This window comes from Chionomys nivalis, chromosome 22 (genome assembly GCF_950005125.1).
Source record: "Chionomys nivalis chromosome 22, mChiNiv1.1, whole genome shotgun sequence".
Classification (NCBI taxonomy): Eukaryota; Metazoa; Chordata; class Mammalia; order Rodentia; family Cricetidae; genus Chionomys; species Chionomys nivalis.
The window spans coordinates 50,114,060-50,139,865 of NC_080107.1; the positions used below are offsets into that span (position 1 = coordinate 50,114,060).

The window sequence follows — 25,806 nt, forward strand, 5'->3', positions numbered from 1 at the left end:
AGGGCAGTAGCCCATTGAAAACCTGAATACGTGTCTATGGTGTGGTGTACATATTTTAATTTACCAAATTCCATAAAGTGGAACACATCCATCTGCCAGATTTCATTTCTCTTAGTACCCCTTGGGTTACTCCCTGCAGGCAATGGTGTTTGATTATAGAAAGAACAAGGAGGACATCTCTTTATAATGTCCTTAGCTTGTTGCCATGTAATGGAAAATTCTTTCTTTAGGCCTTTACTATTGACATGATGCTTCTTATGAAATTCTGAGGCCTGCAACATGCTTCCAATCAATAATTGATCAATCTCAGCGTTGCCTTGTGCTAGAGGACCAGGCAGACCTGTATGGGACCGGATGTGTGTTATGTACATCGGACAAAGCCTTTTCCTGATTATGTCTTGTACCTGGATAAACAATGAAGTCAACTCTGTGTCATCTGTTATAAATTCAGCAGTTTCAATATGCAAGATAACTCTTTCTGCATATTGTGAATCTGTAACTATATTAAGAGGTTCTTTAAAATCCCTTAGCACCATAAGAATGGCATATAATTCTGCCTTCTGGACAGAATTATAAGGGCTTTGTTCCACCTTACTCAATTCATCTGACTTATAACCTGCTTTCCCTGATTTATTTGCATCAGTATAGAATGTACGGGCTCCAGTTATTGGAGCATCACGTACAATTCTAGGAAGAATCCAAGAAGTTCTCTTTATGAGGTTAAGTCTACCACTTTTAGGATAGTTGCTATTAATTTCTCCCCAAAAATTACCACAAGCTCTTTGCCATGGTTCATTGTCTTCCCATAACTTTTTTATTTCTTCAGTAGTAAAAGGCACTATAATTTCTGCTGGGTCTATACCTGCTAGTTGACGAAGTCTCAGTTTACCCTTTATAATTAATTCAGAGACTTTTTCCACATAAGTTTTTAATTTTTTACTTGGTTTATTAGGTATAAATATCCACTCTAAAATAATATCTTCCCTCTGCATTAGAATCCCTGTAGGAGAAATTCTGGAAGGCAATATGACTAGGATGCAGCGAAGATTTGGGTTCACCCTATCCACATGTGCCTCCTGTAATTTTTCCGCAATCATTGTCAGTTCCTTTTCTGCTTCAGGAGTCAGTTTTCTTGGACTATTCAAATCTTTATCACCATCTAAGGTTTTGTTTAAATGAACTATTAGATCAGGTGTTATCCCAACAGCTGGTCGTAGCCTGGAAATGTCTCCTAACAATCTTTGGAAATCATTAAGAGTCTTTAACCGGTCTCGCCTAATTTGTGCCTTTTGCGTTTTAATTTTCTCTAACCCTATTCTGTAACCTAGGTAATTAATAGAATTTCCTCTTTGAATCTTTTCAGGGGCAATTTGTAATCCCCACCTAGGCAAGACTTTCTTTACTTCTTCAAACATCCTTTCTAAAGTATCTTTATTTGAATCAGATAACAAGATGTCATCCATGTAATGGTAAATTATGGACTTGGGGAATTGTTTACGAATTATTTCCAATGGCTTACTTACAAAATATTGGCACAATGTAGGACTATTGAGCATACCCTGTGGGAGGATAGTCCATTGATATCTCCTATTAGGCTGAGAATTATTATAAGTAGGCACTGTGAAGGCAAATTTTTCTCTATCCTTTTCTTGTAACGGTATGGTGAAAAAACAATCTTTCAAATCAATAAGTATAAGAGGCCATCCTTTTGGTAATAGAGAAGGCAGAGGAATTCCAGATTGTAGTGGGTCCATAGGTTGAATTACCTTGTTGACAGCTCTTAGATTTGTTGCCAGTCTCCTTTTACAGATTTCATTTTTACAACAAACAGAGGAGAAATCCAAGGGCTGGTTGATTCTTCAATATGGTGAGCATCTAGTTGCTCTTGTACCAGCTGCTCCAATGCCTGTGACTTATCTTCAGCTAGAGGCCACTGTTTGATCCATATTGGCTTCTCAGTTATGATTTTAAAGGTAGGGCTGCCGATCCCTCTAAAGGTTTGCTATTTGCTGTATGTTCTTGTTCAGCCTGAATGGCTGGTGACCTTTTCCCCTAATACTTCATCATATCCTTCCCAGAATTATGAGTTCCTGGAACTACAGGAATGTTAATCTGGGTATTCCATTGCTGTAGCAGGTCACAGCCCCATAAATTTATTATAATATTGACTATATATGGACTTAGTCTTCCTATTTGCCCTTCAGTCCCTATGCATTCAACCCATCTTGTGCTTTGTTTTACACGCGATAGAGTTCTAATTCCCAGGAACTGAACATTTACCTCTTGAAGAGGCCAATTCGGATGCCAATATTCTGGAATAATGATACTTACATCCACACCTGTTTTTAATAAGCCTTCAATAAAAGTGCCATTTATACAGACTCTTAACTTTGGTCTTTGATTATTAGTAGAAGTCTGCCAAAATATACATTTACTCTGTCCTACTTGATTTTTTGACTCATCCTCCACTTGTAATTAATCATTTAGACCAGTATTACATTTTACAGAAGATATTGGAGTTTTTAATTTTCTTGGTGAGACACGTTCTCCACTGTTACTGGGAATGACTGGGCCACTTTTGGCTTGGGGGCCTGCGAGGGCCCCTCAAGGGGTTTCCTGATGGTATCGGGTTACCTTGTCTGTTTTTGTTGTTGACCTGCATTTGTTGGACCAATTTTTGCCTTTACTGCACCTCCTACATATACCTGAAGGCTGAGGTCTCTTATTTTTGTCATTCCCAGAGGAGATATTATTCCTAGAAATTCTTTGCCTGCAGTCCCTTTTCAGATGTCCTTATTTACCACAATTAAAACACCTGTCATTTTGATGTCCCCTCATTGCTTTGAAAATCACTTCTCCTACCGAAGATTCATCATTATAGCTAAATGTCTTAACATTCATCATATACTGAATCCATTCATCCATAGGTGCTAATCTAGACCTTAAAGGCCCAATTACCTTTTCGCATTCTATGTTTGCATTTTCAAAAGCTAGAGATTAAAGAGGTATTCTTCTAGCTCGGTCTGTCACCCCTATATCTAGAGCCTTAATTAATCATTGCAAAAAGTCAGTAAAGGGTGCTCTCTGTCCCTGCCTAACCATTGTATATTCGACCCTTCTTTTTGGATCTTGTATTCTATTCCAAGCATTCAAGGCTGCTTTGTGACATAGGGACAATACTTCTTCGTCATAAAGAGCTTGGACCTGTGGATTGGCATATAGTCCTACACCAAGAATTTGATCTTGAGAAACATCCACACCTTTTGCTCTTCCTTGCTGTTCCATATGTTTGGATTCCTCTCTGAAATAAGTTCCAAGCATCAAGGAAGGTCCATCATCTAAAACTGCAGACATTACCTGAGAAAAATCATGGAGGGGGGTAGCTCTGACATTAGAAGCCCAAGTCCTTATCATTTCCTTAACAAATGAAGAGTGCAAGCTATAATTAACTACAGCTTGCTTAATTTCTTTTAGATCATTCATTCCTATTGGCATCCCTGCAGTTTCTTTGACTCCCTTTGAGCCTTTAGAAGTTGACACTTTGTCAGAAAAAATTACAGGGTATGTCGTTAAAACCCTGGGTAAGCCAGTTCTAATAGCTGGTGGTGGCATTGTATCCTGTCCTTGTACCTTATTACTCTGTTCACCAGCTCCAATAATTTCTTCAATCATTTCAAATCTTTTTATCATTGTCTCTCTTAAATCCCAAATCTCCTGATCTGCATGTGTTTCTAGTGATTTCACTAAGGTATCAATTTTTTGGTCCCCATTCTGCACCTGTGAGTCCAAAGCTTTAATTTTTGCCTTCAAAGATGACATGTCCTCCTTAAACTTTTCTTGTATATCATGTAGATTCCCATCTTGGAGGTATATTCTGTCTGTCCCTTATCAGAACTTTGTGATAATGTCTGAACATCAGATTCAACAGCCTGAACCCTTTCAGGTAACTTCTTAGTACCCTTGGATGTGGAGTCAATTTTGTCTATCGTAGTATCCACTTGTTCAGATAACCTCTGATTTTCAATAATTTTAATCCTTTCATCTAGCCATTAATTATTAGTTTGTAAAGACTGTATTATTCTTAGCAGTGCCATATTCTTCCTTAATGATAAGAATGGAAAAGAAAACTGAAACCTAGTCACCAGTAAATTAAGGTATCCCCATAGTCATATAAACCCCGCATGATATAATCCATTGTATTAGTAAAGAAAGCAGTAAAAGTTGCATTGGAAATGAAAACTGCCAGATTACCTATGATCCAGTAATTGGTGCTGTTGATGAGTCATGACTAGAACCACTGTAAAGTTGATGGAAATGGGGTCCTGTTTCAGTGTCCACCTTAGTATTTGTTAAAAACTGGGAAATATGAGTTGCTCAACAAATTAAATGTAATTAAATAAATTCCATACATGGAACCAGAAACCCAGAATCCAGGGGTAGAGAAGAGCAACCCAGAAGCCGCATATGCCTCCATGTGCCAGACTTGCCCCAAGGGGTTGCAGCTTTTGACAAATGCTTGTGTTCTGATTTGTGCCACTTAAGGGCTGCACTTGCAAGGAAGATTTAAAAACGACTCAGAAAAGAGCAAACCAGGTGGGCAGAGACTGTTTGGGCCTGTAAAGCCCAGAAGGCATGGAGTTTAAATCCATGTGGGGAGGCAAATGATTGGGTGCATGGGGGCTTGAAGCCAATCTGAGGCATGTAGTCAGAAAATATAAAGAATTGCAACAAGAAAAGCCACTGAGTGATAATTTATATTGAACTGCTGGCTCCACACACAGGGCACAGGCCACGGCTGAGGAAGGGCTAGTGCCAAGCCGAGCTAGTGGCAGCAGGAAGGGGGGGGTTCAAAACGAAATGTTTGGGCACCAGATAAAGGCATAAGTCATAAACAATCCCACACTGGTTCGGAATTATGATTAATAGAATAGTTATTTATTTAAAGGGGAAAACTTACAGATTACCATCCCAGACAACAGCCCTCTGCGCAATCAGGAAAGGAGCCTAGTCACCGGAAGCAGAGCCAGAAGCAAGGAAGCGAGCAGAGGGTAGTTGCTGCTTTTTTAAACAGAGAGACACCATGCCCCAATGGGCTGGTATCTTAGTGGCTATTGGCTGAAGGAGCGGAAGGAACTCCCGCAACATTCCACTATTAGTGTGTGGTTTAATGTATGATTTAAGCTTTAGAAGTGTTTCTTTCACATATGAAGGTGCCCTTGTATTCGGGACATAGATGTTCAGTATTGAGATTTCCTCTTGATGGATTTTTCCTGTGACTAATATGAAATGACCTTCTTTGTCTCTTTTGGCTGATTTTAGCTTGAAGTCTATTTTATCGGGTATTAGGATAGCTACATCCGCTTGTTTCTTTGATTGATATATTTTTTCCCCAACCCTTTACTCTGAGACAATATCTGTCTTTGAGGTTGAGATGTGTTTTTTGTAGGCAGAAGAAGGATGGATTCTGTTTACGATGGATTCTGTTTTCATATCCAATCTGTTAGCCTTTGCCTTTTTATAGGTGAGTTGAGTCCATTTACATTAAGGGATATTAATGGCCAGAGACTGATATCTCCTGTTAATTTAGTTTTCTTTGTTGATGATGTTAATTTCTACATTTTTTTCCTTTGGGATTTGCTGTTATGAGATCATCAGTTTTCTGTGTTTTTGTTGGTGTTGGAGTTTTCCTTCTAGTTTTCCTTCCTTGGGTTGGAGTTTTCCTTCTAGTATTCTGTGGCTAGGTATTGGTGAAGTCTAGTTTTGTGATGGAATATCTTGTTTTGCCCTTTGATGGTGATTGACAGTTTTGCTAAGTATAGTAGTCTGGGCTGGCATCCTTGGTCTCTTAATGTCTGCATGATACTTGACCATGACCTTCTGGATTTCATTGTCTCCAATGAGTAAATTAAGAGCATGGGGATCTATGGGGAGGGCTGAAAAGGGGATGGGAGAGGCAGGGAGGGGAGCAGAAAAATGTAGAGCTCAGTAAAATTTAAAAAAATAAAAAAGAAATTGAAACACCAAATAAACACAAGCCTCACCTACAGAAGCCAGTAATAATAATATTCATTTAATGCTAAATTCTTATAGCATCTGAAACCTGGACCATTGCCTGGTTTCCCAGAACCACCTCAGAGCTCTTGAAGCCTAGTGGGTGATAGGAAGTGGTTACTGTGAATCTGAAGCTTGTCTCAAATATTTTGAGGAAATGATTGATCCTTAGGTGTTATTCACTGTCAGATGGTAAGATACACCTCTGTGTTCAGAGTAGTATAGGTTAGATACACCACCGTGTTCACAGTGGTATAGGTTAGAGAAACCATTGTGTTCAGAGTGATATAAGTTAGATACACCATTGTGTTCATTATGGTAAGGTTAGATACACCATTGTGTTCATAATGGTAGAGATTTGATACACCATTGTGTTCATAACGGTATAGTTTAGATATTCCATTGCGTTCATAATGGTATAGGTTAGATACACCATTGTGTTCATAATGGTATAGATTGGATACACCATTGTGTTCACAATGATATATGGTAGATACACCATTTTGTTCACAATGGCATAGGTTAGAAACACCATTGTTTTCATAATGGTAATGTTAGATACCATTGTGTTCATAATGGTATATGTTAGAGACACCATTGAGTTCACAATGATATAGGGTAGATACACCATTGTGTTCATAATGGCAAAGATTGGATACACCATTGTGTTCACAATGGCATAGGTTAGATACACCATTGTGTTCACAATGATATAGGGTAGATACACCATTGTGTTCACTATGGTAGGAGTTAGATACACCATTGTATTCATAATGGTATAAGTTAGATATACTGCGACTTCTTTAGGTTCAATTCTCAGTTTCCTCACCTATGTCACTGAGATCATACTTTATGTGATCAGTTATTGAAAAGTCAATAATAAAATGCTATATGGGAAATATGTAATGTTCTCCATATTCTAAATACTTATGTGGACACTTTTCTATTGCTTTAAATATTTAATATATTTTAATCATGTGTATGTTATATGTCAGTGTGTGGTTATGTGCCTACAAATGTAGGTGCTCTCAGCTGCTAGAAGAGGGCTCAGTCTGGTCATAGGCAGTTGTGTGCCAGAGGATCAGGTTTTTGTGTGAGACTTTGACTCCTAGTAACACCAGATCCTGTACCACAATGTAGGCAGAGGCTGAGTGTTTGTTTCTGGGCTGCCCAAACCTAAAATAATCACATAAAATCTGTATTAATTACAATGTTGTTTGGCCCATAGCTTAAGTATATTTCTAGCTAGCTCTTTCATCTTAAATTAACACATTTCTATTATTTTGTATTTTACCATGAGGCTCGTGGTTTACTGGCAAAGTTCCAGTGCATCTGTCTCCTGTGGCAGGTACATGGTATCTCTTTAACTCCTCCTACTGTCTCCATTTATCTTTTGTAGCCTTTCTATATTCTATTTAGCCATTGACCGAAAGTAGCTTCTTTATTAACCAATAGCAATAAAACATATTTATAGCATACAAAGGGGAATCCCACATCCCTACATAGTCTCACCGACATGTCCCCCTGAATGTGAGCTGAACAAGGACAACAACAATAGACATGCCAGAGTGAGAGGTAAAGACCATGAGGCCTCCATCCTACTGAAGGAAATATGGGTAACTAAGGAATGCTGGCCTCAGGAGAGTCTTCCCCAGGGAAGAGCACTGGTCACCCAATGACAATTGGTCATTCTTAAAAGTTATATGTAAATATATAGACTGAGAAGGGTATATTTAGTAATATATGTATATACATATATATGCATAAATACACGTGTGAATATAATAAAATTAATAAGAAAGGGGTATATATTTGAAAGAGAGAAAGGAGGAATTTATGAACTGTTTGGAGAAAGCAAAGGAAAAGCAGAAAATATGATCATATCATAATCTCCCAAATAAAGAAATAATTGAAAAAGAAAAATACTAAAAGTAAAATAAGAAGGTTTCTTTCTGGTTGTTTTCTTTTCTTTTATCTTTATTTAATTTATTTATTTTTGTTTTTTTAAGACAGGATTTCTCTGTTGATTTGGAGATTGTCCTCAAGTTGACTCTGTAGACCAGGCTGGCCTGGAACTCATGGAGATCCACTTGTCTCCACCTCCTCAGTGCTGTGATTAAAGGACTGCACCTTTGGACTCCACTGGATTCCTTAAAGAAAATAAATGAATGGGAGTCTTTAAAATTTTGGAAACATCAAAATGTGCTTTAATCCTGACAAATTTACTAATGCTAAGACTGAAATAAGATTTCAACTTTTGGTGACTCTAATGTTCCTGAATCATTGCATTTTATCAACTGGAGATTCTCAATCTCCTTCGAGTCTGCATAGTGAGCTGGCCTTCGGTGCCACTGAGTCTTGGCGCTCTGGACTAGTGTTCTATGAGTGTGTTATCCTGTTTCCAGTTCCCCAAATACACGACAGGGCTTCCTTCTGGGCATTGCAAGTTATCTGCCTTTCACCTCTAATCGTAAGTAGGACATGAAAACTGCTTTTCTTGGAGAAGATCATTTACACAGTTACCCAGACTTCGGAAGGTTCTCATAGAAAATACAATACCTACCATCATGACCAAGGATGAATTCTTTAAAGGTGTCATTAGCTCTGATCTGGGTTGCCATGGTGCAGCATTGAGTGAAGGCTTGGACACAGTTTGGGCCTATTTTCACACGGTCTGCTCTCTGCTCACAGGTTTCATGCTCACTACGTCTGGCTCCATCATAACAACACTTCTTTACCACCGGATGTTTGTATGTAGCAGCTGAAACGATGTCAATACGCGTGTCCTTACCACCAACAGTCGTAGGGATCTCAAGCGTTATTTTCTCTACCATCAAAGGACTCCTTCACCAGATGCTCGGGGAAATAAACATTTTAGATAGTTTTAGGGGAGGAAATAATAAAGAACTGCTTTGTTCGTGGTAAGGATCTGGCCAATGAAATCCTGAGATTGCATGAAGGATCATTAGAGGGGTGAACTGAACCTCCACAAGCATCTTTTCCCTGCCCACTGCATTGCAATTAGGGAAACCCCGTGTCTTCTGCTCTGGTCTTGAATGCAGTAACTGCAGTGCTATACAACTTGTGGACTACCTTGTTCTCTTATTTTCCATTCCAGGTAATCTGTTGGCTGGAGACTCACGGCTTGGGCTTCATCTATGAGCGGGAGAATGGAGTGAGGGAAGAGTGGTCAGTGTCATACTGTTGTTATATTATTTAAAAATAGGTCTTGTCCCTACAATATCACCCATAATACTCTCATCAACTTAATCATTGGTTGACTTAACTATTTGACTCGTTGCTAATTGTTTATTTTTCTTAAAATCATAAGCCTAGAAAGATCCTCCATAAGCCAGGCTCCTCTGGGGACCGTACCACTTGTATTATGAAGAACACGAATCCACAAGGACCGGTTGGCTTCCTCGGGTATAACAGGCAAGCTGACCTCAGACTCCTGAACAACCACCAAAACATTAGAGTACCTTGAATTTTCAGTTCATGCTGTAGATCATTTATTGGCATAAGACTTAAATTGTAAGCTTTTTATGTGAGAGAGAAGGAGGTGTGGAAGGCATAAAATCCTTCTAAAACAACCCCATGACGGTATTCTCTTCCACATCATCGTGTCCCTCTAACAACCTCTAACAATCTCTAACAAGCACTGACTCCCTAGCGGCATACCCAACCAGGACTTCCCACAATCCTGGCTCAGGGGCCTCATCCCCACTTGGGAGCAGTTTTCATCAGTTACATTACTGAAAAGAATTACTGGGACAAAACTAACGTTCTATAAATGAGTCTTAGATTGAAGATTACCGTGTTCTTTGACGTCAAAGTGTGTCGTTCCGTTGGTGGAAGCATCTTCTCTATATTTAGCCTGAATCGTCCATCTACCGTATCTGTGGAAACCAGATGTTTGAAATTATGGAGGGCAACAAAGAGTTTTAATTTATCAAGAGGAACTCTAGTAATTTCTGTTTTGAAGAGGTAAGAATATGTGTGTGTGTGCGCGCGTGTGTGTGTGTGTGTGATTTGTCACACACACACACACTCAGACACATACCCTAAGTAAAAGTTTGGAGGAAAGATATTTCCAAAATAAATAGACATAACTGAACATATGAAAGATAAAATAAATTGTTTAACAATTAGTTTTTTAGATAGTATTCTTTTCATTTATATTTTGCTCAAATATCACAATTTTCTTTGGACAACTGATGACAATTTCAGAATTTACTTAATCCAGAATTTTATGTTAAATTCACAACATAGTATAAAAATTGATAATAAAGTGTCTTAAAAGATGGCATGCCAGTAAAGTAAATCTCACATTTACAAGCAAAATTATATTTGGAAACAAAGCATGGCTTGTTTTAAAGAATAAAACAACCTGTCCAACAAGCTTCATCCAAAAAATTTAGTAAGGTTGGGCAGTGGTAGCTCATGCCTTTAATTCCAGGACTTGGGAGGTAGATCTATGAGTTCAAGTTAAGGTGTTATGTAAACAGCTACAGAGTCCAGCCAGGCCTACACAGAGAAACCCTTTCTTTAAAGATCAAAGGCCAATAACCAAACCAAACAAGCAAAGAAAAAGTCAGTGAGTACTACACTGAGATTTAAAAAAGATGAAGACAGAAGAACCGCAGACTTTATAGCAAACAATCCATACCAGTTCAGATTCTCACATGTTTTCCGAGCAGGTTTGATTTATACAAGTTACAAACATCACTGGGGAGAGAAAAACCGTATCTACCATGCAGATAAGGGATGAGATTAATGGAGGAGAAAACACGGTTGTCATGACGTGCTTATTGTCCTTGCTCAACCCGAGGACCAAGGATGCTGAATTGCTGAGCTAAAATGAACACTATGAACAAGGGCCTTGATCTTAAGGAGCCTGGAGTCTAACATGGGGAGGGGGTGACAAAGAAACAATGAATAAGACATGGAGAAGAAGGAAAATACACAGGACAAGGAGGTGGAGAGTGAAGCAGACATCACATTGTATCCAGGGATGGCTTTGTACAAAGTGTCATTTTCCCATGTCCCAGAGAAGAGAACTATGAAGGAGAATGGGTTCTGTGCATAGAGGACAACAGAGGCCAAGCTGCTAAGACGGGAGAGTGGAGTCTGATGGATTCTAGTGATCTGCCGTGGACAGCTGGCACAAGGTGATGTCTGGGAAATCAGAATCATAATATAGCAGACTCGATTCTGCACTAGAGAGCCTATGACATTTTTTTTTATTAATTAATTAATTTAATTATTAAAGATTTCTGCCTCTTCCCCGCCACCACCTCCCATTCCCTCCCCCTCCCCCAATCAAGTCTTCCTTCCTTCTCAGCCCAAAGAGCAAGCAGGTTTCTCTGCCCTGTGGGAGGTCCAAGGACCACCCACCTCCATCCAGGTCTATTAAGGTGAGCATCCAAACTACCTGGGCTCCCACAAAGCCATTACATGCAATAGGATCAAGAACCCATTGCCATTGTTCTTCAGTTCTCAGTAAGCATCCCCCTGAATATTAACCTTCATCAGGCGATGAAAGAAGACAGAGACAGAGACCAACATTGGAGCACTGGACTGAAGTGTCACGATCCAAAGGAGGAGCAGAAGGAGAGTGAGCACGAGCAAGGAACTCAGGACTGCGAGGGGTGCACCCACACACTGAGGCAATGGGGATGATCTATCGGGAACTCACCAAGGCCAGCTGGCCGGGGACTGAAAAAGCATGGGACAAAACCGGTCTCGCTGAACATAATGGACAATGAGGACTACTGAGAACTGAGCCTATGACATTTTAAGAAATTGTATCATTTTAAATCATCCAGATTATTTCAGCCTCCCAACTTCAGAAAATGTTTCAAAATGAGGCAACTACAATTTCCCCTAGAGAGGACGCAGAACAAGTGACTCTAAAGTGTTTCTACTGGATATGTCTGCTGTAGCTATGTATAGTATAGTACAGTATATTAAAGAACCACACAGTATAGTATAGAATAGTATATTACTATAGTATAGTACAGTATAGTATAGTACAGTATAGTATAGTTCAGAAAAGTATAGCATAGTACAATATATTATAGAATAGTATAGTACAGTTCCGTAAAGAACAGTACAGTACAGTACAGTATGGTATAGTATGTTATGGTGTAGTACAGTACCATAAGGAACGGTACAGTATAGTACAGCACAGTATAGCTGCCCTTGTCGTAGACATCCTGCTCTGTGTTCCTTGAGAACAGGGTTTGTGGGCACTTGACTTCTGTTTGGCAGCTTGCTCTCTTACTGTGAGTTCCAACACAAGCAGTGCTCATTAAACATGTATTTATAAACCTCTGTATGAGCATGGTCTTAAATCCTTGCATATGAACCCAAATAAACAATTTTTCTTTCAAACACAACACACACACACAGATACACACACACAACACACACACACATACACACGTTTTGACTAAATCTCCGCACCTGCTAGGCATAATTGCTCTCCCAATAGACCATAACCTGATGCCCTCTCCTCAGAGATGGACACTCTGTTAGGGTGAAAAGGCAAAAAAGACAACTGAAGATTGTTTCTATCTAAATTGATTGCTCTCTCTATAAAAAGAATGGGTGGGAAATTTTGGGAACTTTCTCTCTCTCTCTCTCTCTCTGTGTGTGTGTGTGTGTATCTGTGTATTTATTTACTCTTTTGCTATCTGCTGAGGCTGGTTGGTAATATCTACATCTAAGGGATTCTCTTTTCAAGGTGTGCTGGAAATCTGGGACTCCGGGTCTGCTGGGCAGTGCTCTGGTATCTGGGATTCATTTGTGTTTTTCTGACAAGTGGGCCTAACTTCTACCATCCTTTGGAAGGCTTCACATAGCCACATATCTGTTGTCCTTGGTCAGAGCAGATGCGCACTTAACCTTTCCTCTGCCCCACAACCAAAAGTTCAACGTGGTTTTTCTTTCTTTCAGAGAACAACTTATTAACGAACACTTTTACATACTTGGGGTTAGAAGGAATCTGGAAGTCAGGAAAAGACACAGCTCCAGTAAGATTGTTTCCTTGCACCTTGTCAACTTCTGATCCTTCAGGGTCCTTTAGAGAAATAAGAAAACGTGCCGCCTTAGGTCATTTTTCGTTGTTACATGGTAATACCCATGACCAGGTAATTTTCAAAGACTAGAGATTTACCAAGGCCACAATGCTGGAAGCCAGGGTTGTAAGGAGATGAAGCTGTACAGGGAGGAGCTGCCCTGCTTCAACTCTGGATGGAGATGCAGAACTGTAAGCAAGCGCTTAGGAAGAGTTTGTTCATGTGACCAGAAAGCTCTTGCACGGGAACAGCCCTGCTCCAAGTTTCCATCTGTGAGGAAAGCATCATGGGGACTAAACACATACTTACAATGAAAGTTAAGACAGTTTCCCGTGTAACTGGCTCCAAGTCATCTCCCAGCGAAAGCACGCCAACCTTTACTGCAGAAGAAGTGATATTGTCAAAAACCTTGTTGAGCAAGCTCTATTGTAATTTTTGAAACAAACATCATCAGGGTGAAAATGATTTAAGATACAGTGAGTGACATTGCCAAATATTAATAATATATTTTTAAAACATTTTCAATGAGATAAATCTTGTTAAAAAACAAATATAGCCCCTAGATAAAAATTTATATTTAAAAGAAAGTTGTTGGTAAACATATATATTACTAAAGATTCTTTCACTTTAACATAAGTTCTCAAGATTTACTTATAGTGAACAGGAAGGTTAATTTATGAAAATACTATGTTCAACTTGCTAGAAACATGTGAATAGTATAAAATTAGTTATTTCTGTACTTAATCCTACATTTATTGGGAATTTCATAACAAAAATGTGAGCTCCGCTGTAGGTTGTATGAAAACATACAATATTGCCTTACAATAGGGCTGGAGGGTGGAGGGCAAACAGGTGTTTGGTTCATATAGCATAAATTCTTCCTCTTATAAAAAATAGCAAGGCTCCAAGTTAGCTCTTCTTGTGATATGCTGTGATCGTGTGATTATGTTGTATCTGTTGCCCCAGGTCCTGTGATTGTTCTCTCCTCAGTCACTAGGCCGTCGGCCCTCGAGCCGAGACTTGTCTCTTGTCTAGTTCTCGGGGATGAGTGATGTAGAGGAGAACAACTTCGAGGGCAGAGAGTCTCGCTCTCAGTCAAAATCATTAAAAGAATAGAGGCCACATTGCAGAACTGCTGGTCCTTGCACACCCTAGGCAGCACTCTGTCCGGAAACACGTCTCTTTGTGTCCTTGCTAAGTACCCAGGCTAGCCTGTGATTCCCAACCTCCTCTCATCAGCCTCCCTGGTTCTGGGATCACGGACACGCACCACCAAGCCCTGTGAGACCCTCCTCTCTAAGTGCTGTGTGTCTCCCAGCTGATTCGTGCTTAATTTTCTTCTTCTTTTATTCATGTTGGAAGTAGGTGCACAGAGACAGGTGGCGGCAAATACATTCAATGCCAGTACTTGGGAGGCAGAGGCATAATGATCTCTATGAGTTCAAGCTCAGCCTGGTCTAGCACCACGTGATTTCCAGGACAGATGGGTTTGTTACACAGACAAACCCTATTTTTCTCAACAACAAAAAAAGTGGTTCACAGAAAAAAAAATTCGTGGAACATTTCATGTATTTCCTTCTCTGTTATTGTAGTTTTTAATGTTTATAAATTTGAATCTGATCCCTTAAAATATCTTCCTTGTCTTTGTTTTTGTGCTCAAAATCTTTTAACTTAAAGCCTTTATTTTTTTTGGAATTCCATGCATTAGTAGATAATTGCAAACCTGTTATTGTAATATTTACACACACATGCACACGTGTTGATTTAGTGTTGTTCCTATGTGCATGTGCTTAGGGTTAACTGTTCAGGATTGGATCAGCTGTGGGGGCTCCACCCTGGGTAAACCCAGCCTCCCTCTCTGAGCAGCAACTGACTGTCTATAGCTCTTCTTGCGTGTAGGAGGCGTTTAAAATCTCCCCCATGGGGGTTGTGTGTCGTCTACACAGATTCACAACTGCTGCAAATACAGAGAGTGCGTGACCATTGGTGCCCTGCACCAAAAGATACAATTAAAACACAGCCCCGGACCTGAGATCAGGGAGCACTATGGAACAGGAGGCAGAAGACCCAAAGATCTGGAGGAGCAGGGTGCCTACCAGAGCTCAGTTGCTAAACTGCACTGTCTGCTTCTGGGCTGAACATACTGGTAGAGCTATTGACTCTGCAGCAGCACAGTGACACATTTTCATTCTCTGAGAGTTTTCAACTTAAGTCATAGCCAGTCTTGGTCCCCACACTGAAACAGAAATAGTGCCCTAAGCCCAACACCATTTCGAAGCTGGCCCGTACTGTGTAACTCCACGGAGATGTCCCAGGAAATCCTGTTTTACCAGGTAACAAGAAAAAGCCAGTGTGATGAGCAGGTCACCCACACCCTGTGCTCTGGTCCCGTCTGTGCTGTCACCACCTCATATTGTCCCTCTCGTCTATGCCAAACCTGCCTCCCCTGTCCGGGTGTCCTGAAGGAGCTGTTAGCAGCGTGTGGAAAGCCTACGATCACAGGTTCTCATGTTCAAACTGTGGTCTTGTCTCGCTGCTTCCTCTTCCTGTTCTGAGTTATCTTATCCTCTAAACCTCATTAATAAAACGGGAAGATTTGTTCACCTCCCAATGACACTCACAGGCACTAACAGAGTCTCTACATGACTCAACATAAAAGTAGTAACAAATGTTTATGTTATCATTATGATTTCAGTGACTATTATTTGCATACTTTCTAACTTAGTTTTTAGTTAATTTAGAATATTAATCTTAGTGTATCAGAGGCAAGATGAATAAAATCTGGGTATTGAAGCCATGACTTAATTGCAATGCCTGCTTTGTGCTAGACAATGAGATAGGAGTGGTGACCAAGTCTGACATGCATGCCATCTGATGCTCTAGGAGAGGAGAAACAGTCATGTAGGTTTCCAGGAGCACGGAGGTGCAGGTGCTGCAGAAGACACACCCTTGGATTTTGAGAAAACAAAAGAAAGTACTGGAGATGTTCCTATGTGCTGGAGCACTTGCTCGGATGTAGGAGGCCCTGGACTTATCCCTAGCACTGACAAGAAAGAGAGAGAGGAAATGTGCTGGGGGTGGCAGGCCAAGCTGTAGTTGCAGGTTCCTGAAGGGATCCGTGTATGCGGATGCTACCAGCAGGAGTTACTGAGTCAAAGAAAAAGATAAAAATGTACCATGCAGAAGTAACACTGCATCCACCTCCATGTGCCTGAGAAGTAATGAGAAAAGCAACTAACTTGAGTCCACAGCTGAGGGGACATAGCAGGGAAGGGACCTGGGAAAGAGGGTGTGACCCAGGCTGCGCAGAACTGCAGGACTCTGGACAATATTCTAAGGTCCTTTATCCTAGAAAGCCTTGGAGACTAAGCCTTTATTTAAGATGCTTAAGCTGATAATCCTTCAAATGTCTTCACATTAAATACATCAGTAGGATAAGGACTTTAGATTGTTCTTATAGGCACAGACTACTATCTCATATAAGAAGTCGTCTTGTTGAAGTGACATCAACAGTTCTGGCAATGACTCACTGTCTGAGCTTGTGTCAACATCCTGACACCGTCTAGGTCTTTCCTTCGTAACCCAACATAACAGGTGGCCCTGCTGAATGTGTTGGTTATCATACAGCCCCATTCTCCTCACCATGGACATCATCAGCATCCACCAAAATTAGAATGTCTCTACTGTGCACAAATTAAACACCAAAACAAAACATGACAGTCTCCCTGCCTCTGTCCATCTGTCCCCCAAAGTACCATGAATGAAAAACATTCCCTCTTCTTCCTGCAATGTACATCTTCCATAAATGCATCTCTATCCAAAATATATAAAGAACTCAAGTAACTAGACTGTAAAAGGTTAATCAATCCAATTATAAAATGGGGCACTGAGCTGAACAGAGAATTCTCAACAGAAGAAGTTCAAATGGCCAAAAGACACTTAACTTCCTTAGCGATCAGGGAAATGCAAATCAAGACAACATTAAGATACCGTCTTACACCTGTCAGAATGGCTACAATCAAAAACACCAATGATAGCCTCTGCTGGAGAAGTTGTGGAGAAAGGGGTACACTCATCCATTGCTGGTGGGAATGCAAACTTGTGCAACCACTTTGGAAAGCAGTGTGGCGGTTTCTCAGGAAAGTCGGGATCAACCCAGCAATACCACTCTTGGGAATATACCCAAGAGATGTCCTATCATACAACAAAAGTATATGCTCAACTATGTTCATAGCAGCATTGTTTGTAATAGCCAGAACCTGGAAACAACCTAGATGCCCTTCAATGGAAGAGTGGATGAAGAAAGTATGGAATATATACATATTAGAGTACTACTCAGCAGTAAAAAACAATGACTTCTTGAATTTTGCATAAATGGACGGAAATTGAAAACACTATCCTGAGTGAGTTAAGACAGACCCAAAAAGAGGAACATGGGATGTACTCACTCATATTTGGTTTCCATAAATAAATGACATTGAGACTATAATTCGTAATCCTAGAGAAGCTAAATAAGAAGGTGAACCCATAGAAAAACATATAAGCATCCTCCTGAATATTAACCTTCATCAGGCGATGAAAGAAGACAGAGACAGAGACCCACATTGGAGCACCGGACTGAAGTCTCACGATCCAAAGGAGGAGCAGAAGGAGAGAGAGCACGAGCAAGGAACTCAGGACTGCGAGGGGTGCACCCACACACTGAGACAATGGGGATGTTCTATCGGGAACTCACCAAGGCCAGCTGGCCGGGGTCTGAAAAGCATGGGACAAAACCGGACTCGCTGAACATAGCGGACAGTGAGGACTACTGAGAACTCATGAACAATGGCAATGGGTTTTTGATCCTATTGCACGTACTGGCTTTGTGGGAGCCTAGGTAGTTTGGATGCATACCTTACTAGACCTGAAGGGAGGTGGGTGGTTCTTGGACCTCCCACAGGGCGGGAAACCCTGATTGCTCTTTGGGCTGACAAGGGAGAAAGACTTGATTGGGGGAGGGGGAGGGAAATGGGAGGCGGTGGCGGGGAAGAAGCAGAAATCTTTAAGAAATAAATAAATAATTAAATTAAAAAAACAAAAACAAAAACAAAATTAGATGGTCTCTATTGTGCACAAAGTAAACACCAAAACAAAACATGACAGTACCTCTGCCTCTGTCCATCTGTCCCCCAAAGTACCATGAATAAAAAACATTCCTGATTCTTCCTGCAATGTACATCTTCCATAAATTCATCTCTAATTGTCCAGAGATGGCAAGTGGCAGAGGGAAAGGCAGAAGGTTTTGCAAGCAATGTTGACTTTTTCTATGTCTTATTTTCAGTTCATGGGGGGAAATGTAGACTTTCCTCAGTCACAGTGTCTTTACTGACTTTCCCCTCAACAGGAAAACTATAAATATGAAACCATGCATAACAGACACTTTCTTAGGTGACTCGCCATGGACAATCAGCACTTGGGCACCTCTGTGATGTACGTTAGTCTCTGCCAGAGGTCTAATCCTTTACACAGGGGTGCTTTTTCCAACATGGGAACTACCTACTGAATCCAAGTTTGTTTTAAATAGATGATCTTAAGATAAATTATTTCCCAGTGCCAAAATTGTATTTGCAATCATGTCTTCTCTATTTTTGATGAATAAATTCTATGACAGGAAAGATAAAGTAATCATTATTTATGTTATTAATTTACTAATTCCATTATAAATTGCAAGTGAAAATGCTATGTGAGAATATGTCATGAGGATCTGAGTTTCTCTTGAGTTAGTAGAAACTGGTCTACACTCAACTTCAGATGTTCAAAGTTCCACATCTTTATGTCATTCTCCCTTGGAAGAAGCACCAGATACTCTACCGTGCTGCTGCGGAGTGTACACAGGCTTGTCAGTGTGGATGAAGAGAGAGCCATTGTCATAGAGGATTGGCCTTTTTTCTGATTTTGAAAAATGCTTTGACACGACTTCCAAATACACATATGAAAATGAGCTTTGTCCTGCAGACAACTGTTTGTCCTGAATCTGAAAAGCAACAAACAAACATGACGGTGTGAAAGTGTGATTGTGAAGTCCTAAAGCGTGCTGACATTGTTGAGGAAAAACCACTGCAAACTCATAACACCAAATCGAGCTTTTTGGTGGTGTTTGTTTGTTTGGTTTGGTTTGGTATTTGGTTTTTTGAGACAGGGTTTCTCTGTAGCTTTGGAGATGTCCTGGAACTAATTTCTGTAGACCAGGCTGGCCTTGACCTCACAGAGATTCACCTGCTTCTGCCTCCCAGGTGCTGGGTTTAAAGGCATGTGTCACCACCACCTGGCTGCAAAATTGAGCTTGTGCATTGCATAATTTTAAAGAGACACTGGAGACAGGGCTCAGGAGTTAAGAGCACTGGTGGCTCTTCCAGAGGACAAAGTTCAGTTCCCAGCACCCACCTGACAGCTCAAATCACCTGACTCCAGTTCCAGGAATCCTACCTCCTCTTCTCTCCTCTGTTATTGCATGCTGTGGTGCCCAGATACACATGTATGCAAAATACCCATTAACAGGAAATTGTAAAAATAATAATGAGCCTGTAGTGGTGCATGTCTTTAATCCAAGCATTTGGAGTCAGAGGAAGGCAGATCTCTGCGAGTTCTAGTCCAGCCTGGTATACATAGCTATTTCCTGAGCAGACAAAGCTAGATTGCAAGATTACTATCTTGTATGTAAAATTGTGTTGTTGGAGTTAGATCAACAGTTATGGCGATGGCACTGTATCTACGAAGGTGGCAACATTCTCACCCACTCTAGGTTGTTCCTTTCTAAGCCTTGTCTGGAAAAGAATAAATAATAATAATAATAATAATAATAATAATAATAAAAGCACAGTATAGCACTACAGAAACTGAGGCAGGAAGATCTTGTTTTCAAGTCTATTCAGGTAAGAATCTGTCTTATAAACATAACCCAACAACAAATCTAACTAAAACCACTGTAGGAACAATAATTAAAAATTAGTTTTGCCAAAATCCCTTCATAGTCTGACATTATATAAAATGTTAGCATTTTTGAGACAAATTATTTCTAGAATAAAGAACTTTTAAAACTAAGTACTAAAACTAAAATAAACAAAAGTCCAAGCAAGCTAGGCAATAAACTGTCTAATGAAACGATCACACAGTTCATAAGCAGAGAAGCAGAGGACTGGTGGACATGCGGAAATCTCTTGACGTCCTTATCATCTGGAGAGCGTCAATGACACTGGGATTCCATCTCCCTGCAGGAGGAACAGCTATCATTGAGAACGGTAACAGAACCAAGAATGCCGGGGAAGATGTAGGGGCAGGGAAACTTTGTGCATTGCTAGATGGAGTGAAAATTGGTGCAGGCACAAGGAAAACCAGTGTGGGAGTTCCTAAAAATAGAGATACCTCTGGCCCAGCTGCAGCACTCTGGTATCTTCCAGGAGGGATTAAAGCCAACGTGGTGAGAGAGGCTTGCACTATTCATCATCCTCATCATTGCACTGTTTACGACTCTCAAGCTATGGAGACAGTCTGCTTGTCCATCAACAGCTAAGTGGACACAGCAAATGCGATATACACAACAAGTTTTATTCAGTCACAAAGGACACAACTGCCAGAAATGGATGCAATGGGGGGTCTCCATAGAAAGTGAAAGAAGCCAGACTCAGAAGGCAAATACTGCGTGTTTTCTGTCACTCTGCACAGATGATACAATGATTGTGTACATACACACACGTGGCATAAGAGGAGGACGAGGTGGGGCGAGGTGATTAGTACAGTCAAAGACCACGACACACTTGCAGGAATTTGTCTTTATGAAACCCATCAGTATTTGCAACGAAGATGCACAAAATAAAGAAGTTTCTAACCAGTCTGAACATAAATGTCTCAGTGAACGGCAGTTATTTGACCAGTTTGTCCCTTCTACCCTTGTGTGTGTCCAGAGAGTTGCTGGCTGCAGCGGTCAGCAGTCCCCCAGCACGGGAACTCTGTGTACAACTTGGGAATACTGAGCTTCAGCAAATACTCAACAGCCCGTGTGCACATTCAGTTAGCAGCTCCCTTTTCTAATTTCACCTCAAGATATTTCCTGTTCATCTCCAAACGTTGTCGCAGAGAGGAGTTTATTTTTAAGGATGTGGGCATAGCAAACTTGGCTCAAAATTCAAATGTAATTTTCTGCACAGAGTTTGGGGTTTCACTCATCCCTCCCCCTGTTACCATCTCACAAGCACACGGCTATGGAGCAACAGTAACGACTACAGCTTTACCAAGGTTCAAGTGTTGCACAACTTTTACCAAAAACACATAAAACAAACAATCAGTACATACTGTTAATAGTGTCGAGTTGTGGAATTTATTTTCTGGGGATAAATTAACACAGCCTGAGGAGTAGGTCACTTTTCTATCAGGATAACTTCTTATAGAGATTGTCACATCAAATGCTTCAGTGTAGCCATGGGCCTGAATTACAACATTTTCAGATGCTCCGACCCGGAAGACTTTGGGTGGTGAAATGACGAAGCTGTTTAAACTGTAAAAGAAAAGTTTCGTTTATTTTGCAGGTTTTCTCATACTTTTGGTATTTTTTTCTTTCACTGAAGATTAATTTTAAAAACATAGGTTAGGCAGTGGTACCGCATGTTTTAATCCCAGCACTCAGGAGGCAGAGGAAGGTGTTTCTCTGAGTTTGAGGCCAGCCTGGTCTACAAAGTTAGTTCCAGAGCAGCCACAACTACATGTGTTTTAAAAAATCAAACTAAAATTATATTTTGAAAGTCAAAATTTATTATGAAGGAAAACTTAACTTTTCAGCATGAAACAGGTTGTAATTGAATCCTAGCAACAGCTAAGAGGTTGGTGTCCATTTAGAAAAACAGTAATCGAGATGTAAAGGCACCAAGAACAATGGCCTGCGTTTGATCCCTGAAACCCACATAGTAGAGGGAGAGAACTGACTCTTAGAAGGCGAGACCAGCCAGGTCAACAGAGTGAGTTCCAGGACAGGCTCCAAAGCTGCACAGAAACCCTGTCTAGAAAAACCAAAAAAAAAAAAAAAAAAAAAAAATCCGCCCTTTGACCTCCCCATGTCTGCAGTGTAATGGGCATGCCTACCCCTCGTACACAAATAAATACATATTCATAAATGCTGGCTGTGGGGCTTCCCTTCAGATGAACTTTGGTCTGTATTGGAGTATCAGCAACACAGTCTGCACATGTGAGAAAATTTCTTCTTGTTTATTTTCTCTGCACTCTCAGAAGCTCAGGCTGCTGAGCTTGCACAGGAAAGTATCACTAGGGTTGTTTCTGTTTTCTCTGCAGACATGTGCACGGCATCCCCTCTTTTCCTCCAGGCTCTATATGCACATCACCATTGACAGAGAACCTTATCAGTCCATAGTCATAAACTGGGACCTTTGGTCTCTGTGCTCTCCTGCTGCTTTCTTCACATTCTGGAAACTCCCTTCATGTTTATTCGTCTGTCATTCGCTCATTTGTTACTTCATTGGCTCGTTCGCTCCTTCATTGGCTCATTAATTTTCATAGGCTCACTCATTCATTTTCTGCTTCTTCAAATACAATTCAAGCTCTAGAAACATCTCCCGCCCTCAGAACACATTACAAAGTAGGTGTCATGACGGATGACTTGATTGTCCTTTTTCTTGGAATGAAAATGCCTCAGAGCTTAGTAAATATATCTGGCCAGCTGTGCCTATGCTGGTTTCAGGGAAAGTTAACTAAGGGATGCCATCCACATGAATGTGGATAAGGACAACGTCCCTTAGATCACCACATGCAATGGGGTTCAGGGTTTGGGGGAGCTGAGCTTGAGAGCAAGCATTCTCTCTCTACTCCTGAGCTGCCCCATAGGAGCTGTCCTGGCTGTCACACCCTTCCTGCGGTGGTGGGCTAAAACCTCTGACAGCTGAGTACAATTAATTCCTCTTTGAAGTCCCCTTGTCCAGTATTTTCTCACAGTGGCAGAAACCTAACTAGGATGAGGATCAAAAAATTTGCTGAATCAATCAAAGTGATCAACTACTGTGCTGTCCATGGCACACTTCCTCATGGTCTCTGAGAGAGGAAAAACTTTCATAGCATGGGCCTATGGGGTAGAGCAGGAGAACTCTGAAGACCCCTGGACAAGAATCATGAGGGTCCAGGTCCCAGGGTTTAATCTGGATGTCCCTGAGCTGCAATTGCTTGTCTGTCAAAACAGAATAATAAAGGTAGCTAAGGTAGTGGTGTGAGTGTGGCCTTGCAGTGAAATCTCAGAGTAGATACGTGTGCAAGTTTATGGTATCATTGCACGTTTCTTTTACATTTGTATTTCCACAGATGCATTTGTGACAAAGACAGGAGGGAATTTATGTGCTAACCAAGAGACTGCAGTAAAAGTCTAGCCTATAGTACCAGCTAGCAGAGGGCAGAAGGCAGAGGTTCACATGGGCATATGATCGGAGTCCAGCCTAGACAACATGGTGAAACCTCATCTTAAAACAAACAACAGAAAAGAGTAAGTTCAGTGAGGTAGAATCAGTTAACTGTCAATCCTAAGATGTTCACAGTGTTTACATGGACAGGATTCTGGTAGCAATAAAATTACGACAAACTGGTTTATGATATAGATGTTATTACAAGCATAGTTTTTCATTTTTTCCATAGTGGAAATACAACATGACCTAATATAAAATAATATTTTACATCAATAATTAAAATTCAGCTGTTGGTTTTATAAGAACACCATATTTGAATTATACCTGCTTAACTGCACTTAGATCAAGAAAAGCACAAACTAAGCACCAAGTACAAGTAGATAATAACTGCCAATGAGATTGATGATCTCGGGTTCACTCTGCACTTTTGCTGACTAGGAAATGAATAATCATCTCTGTCATTGTCACAGGTAACCGTCTCATGGGATCAGTTGTGTTGTTAGCTGCTCACCAAATCCAGACGTGTCCACGGCTCTCATGGTCAGCTGAGACTACCCACTCATTATGTCAGGAGCAGACAGTTATTGTTGATTCGATACAACCCAAGTCTCCTTTTCGCTCACCACAGGTAAGACGCCCAGGAAAGTGAAGATGGTTCATTTTACTTACATTTGTTCCTGTCCCCAAGTTTTGCCCAGGAAAATTAAAAAGCAAAGTGCTCCCCAAAGGCCCATGGTGGAAAGTGGCATAAACCCATGAACAAGACCTTCTTAGAGCTACTTTTATTTTAAATAAACTGGGTTGAAGAGTTTAGGTAAATTAGTTTTCTGGCTAATTATTAACGTCAGGGAATACAATCTCTGAGTGAGAAAGTTAAAATCAGGAATGGGAACATGAGGGTGTGTTAATAAACACAAAACATGTTTTACCATCCTGTCATTTCCAGTAATAACGACAGCGGTGTTTGACATCAACTTATGCCCAGGGACTTGTGTTTTGAATACAAGTAAAAGGGTCCTAACCTGGGTGCTTGCCACTGTGCAGGAAGGCTCAGCACTAGGAGCCAGGAGTTGCTTACCTCTGACTTTCTTGTCTCACCCAGGTCCTTTGTGCTGACACCCTGCCACCTTCAAACTTGATTTTGGCAGGTTTCATTTGTCTCTGAGATTGATGAAAGACTCACCTGGATTTCATTTTAAATGGATGGTTTTAGAATGATTTTGGCCAGCCTTTAAGTCCAACACTCAGAAGGTAGAGGCAGGCAGATTTCAGTGAGTTCAAGGCCAGCCTAGTCTACAGAACAAGTTCCAGGACAGGCAAGTATTCACAGAGAAACCTTGTCTTGGTACCAAATAAATGAAAGATAGATGATAGATAGATAGATAGATGATAGATATATAGAAGATAGTTGGATAGAGAAATGGATGGACAGACAGAGAGACAGTATGGATAGATAGATAGATAGATAGATAGATAGATAGATAGACAGACAGATAGATAGATTATAAATAGATAGATAATATATAGATAAATACATGATAGATATATGATAGGTAGATAGATAGATAGATAGATAGATAGATAGATAGATAGATAGATGATAGATAAAAAGAAGATAGTTGGATAGATAGATGGATGGACAGACAGAGAGACAGTATGGATAGATAGATAGATAGATAGATAGATAGATAGATAGATAGATGATAGAAAAAAAGAAAGACAGACAGACAAAGAGAACGAATCTGACCTGAAGAAGTGGCAGTAGCATATTTGGTACTGGTGATTGTCAAGGGTAACTAGGTCTGCAGAGATGATCCAAGGACTAGATCCATGGTCCATCCCAGTCTAGAGAAGAAGCAGTGCAGTAGATGGAAAAGGGTTGTGTCGGCATGGAAACCCTGCAGAGATGCTCCTCTGATTCCCTAGCCAGTAGACACTCAGTGCTTACGGGGGATGTGAGTCTGTGAATCCACATGTCCCTCCCCAGAGTTTTCATGCAGTCATAGAAGGCCTCACTTTATACCTCCATGCTCCAGTGAGGGTTTCTACAGTTTAATACAGGAGGTCAGTATGAGCAGAGTTAATAGTATTTCCCGTGACAGCTGACTTCCTCTTTTTTAAATCACTTTTGGTTTTGGAGTCAGGATGTCTCTATACAGCCTTGGCAGTCCTGGAACACACTGTAGACCTGGCTGGCATTGAACCCATGGAGGTGACTGTCCTGTGCCTCTGGGGTG

General features: G+C 40.6%; 1 protein-coding gene across 1 annotated transcript; it reads right to left on the minus strand.

The window, feature by feature from the left end:
* Positions 1–6,364: 6,364 nt before the first annotated feature.
* Positions 6,365–24,303, minus strand: LOC130864367 (complement C5-like). Its single transcript, XM_057754625.1, has 10 exons — positions 24,239–24,303; positions 21,465–21,657; positions 18,987–19,149; positions 13,443–13,513; positions 13,044–13,135; positions 9,868–9,950; positions 9,518–9,596; positions 9,145–9,188; positions 8,615–8,812; positions 6,365–6,789 (listed from the first exon to the last, which is right to left on the minus strand). Exons 1-10 carry the CDS (start codon positions 24,301–24,303, stop codon positions 6,365–6,367), a joined length of 1,413 nt encoding a protein of 470 aa, XP_057610608.1.
* Between the last annotated feature and the right edge of the window lie 1,503 nt (positions 24,304–25,806).

Excerpts from the sequence above, each read along its gene's own strand:
- LOC130864367 (XM_057754625.1), bottom strand. The coding sequence starts at position 24,303 with ATGGGCCTTTGGGGAGCACTTTGCTTTTTAATTTTCCTGGGCAAAACT. Across the intron at positions 13,514-18,986 it reads GTACACTCCGCAGCAGCACG|TAAAGGTTGGCGTGCTTTCG; the intron begins GTAGAGTATCTG and ends CTTCTTCTGCAG. Across the intron at positions 6,790-8,614 it reads ATTCATCCTTGGTCATGATG|TGAACACAATGGTGTATCTA; the intron begins GTAGGTATTGTA and ends CTCCTACCATAG.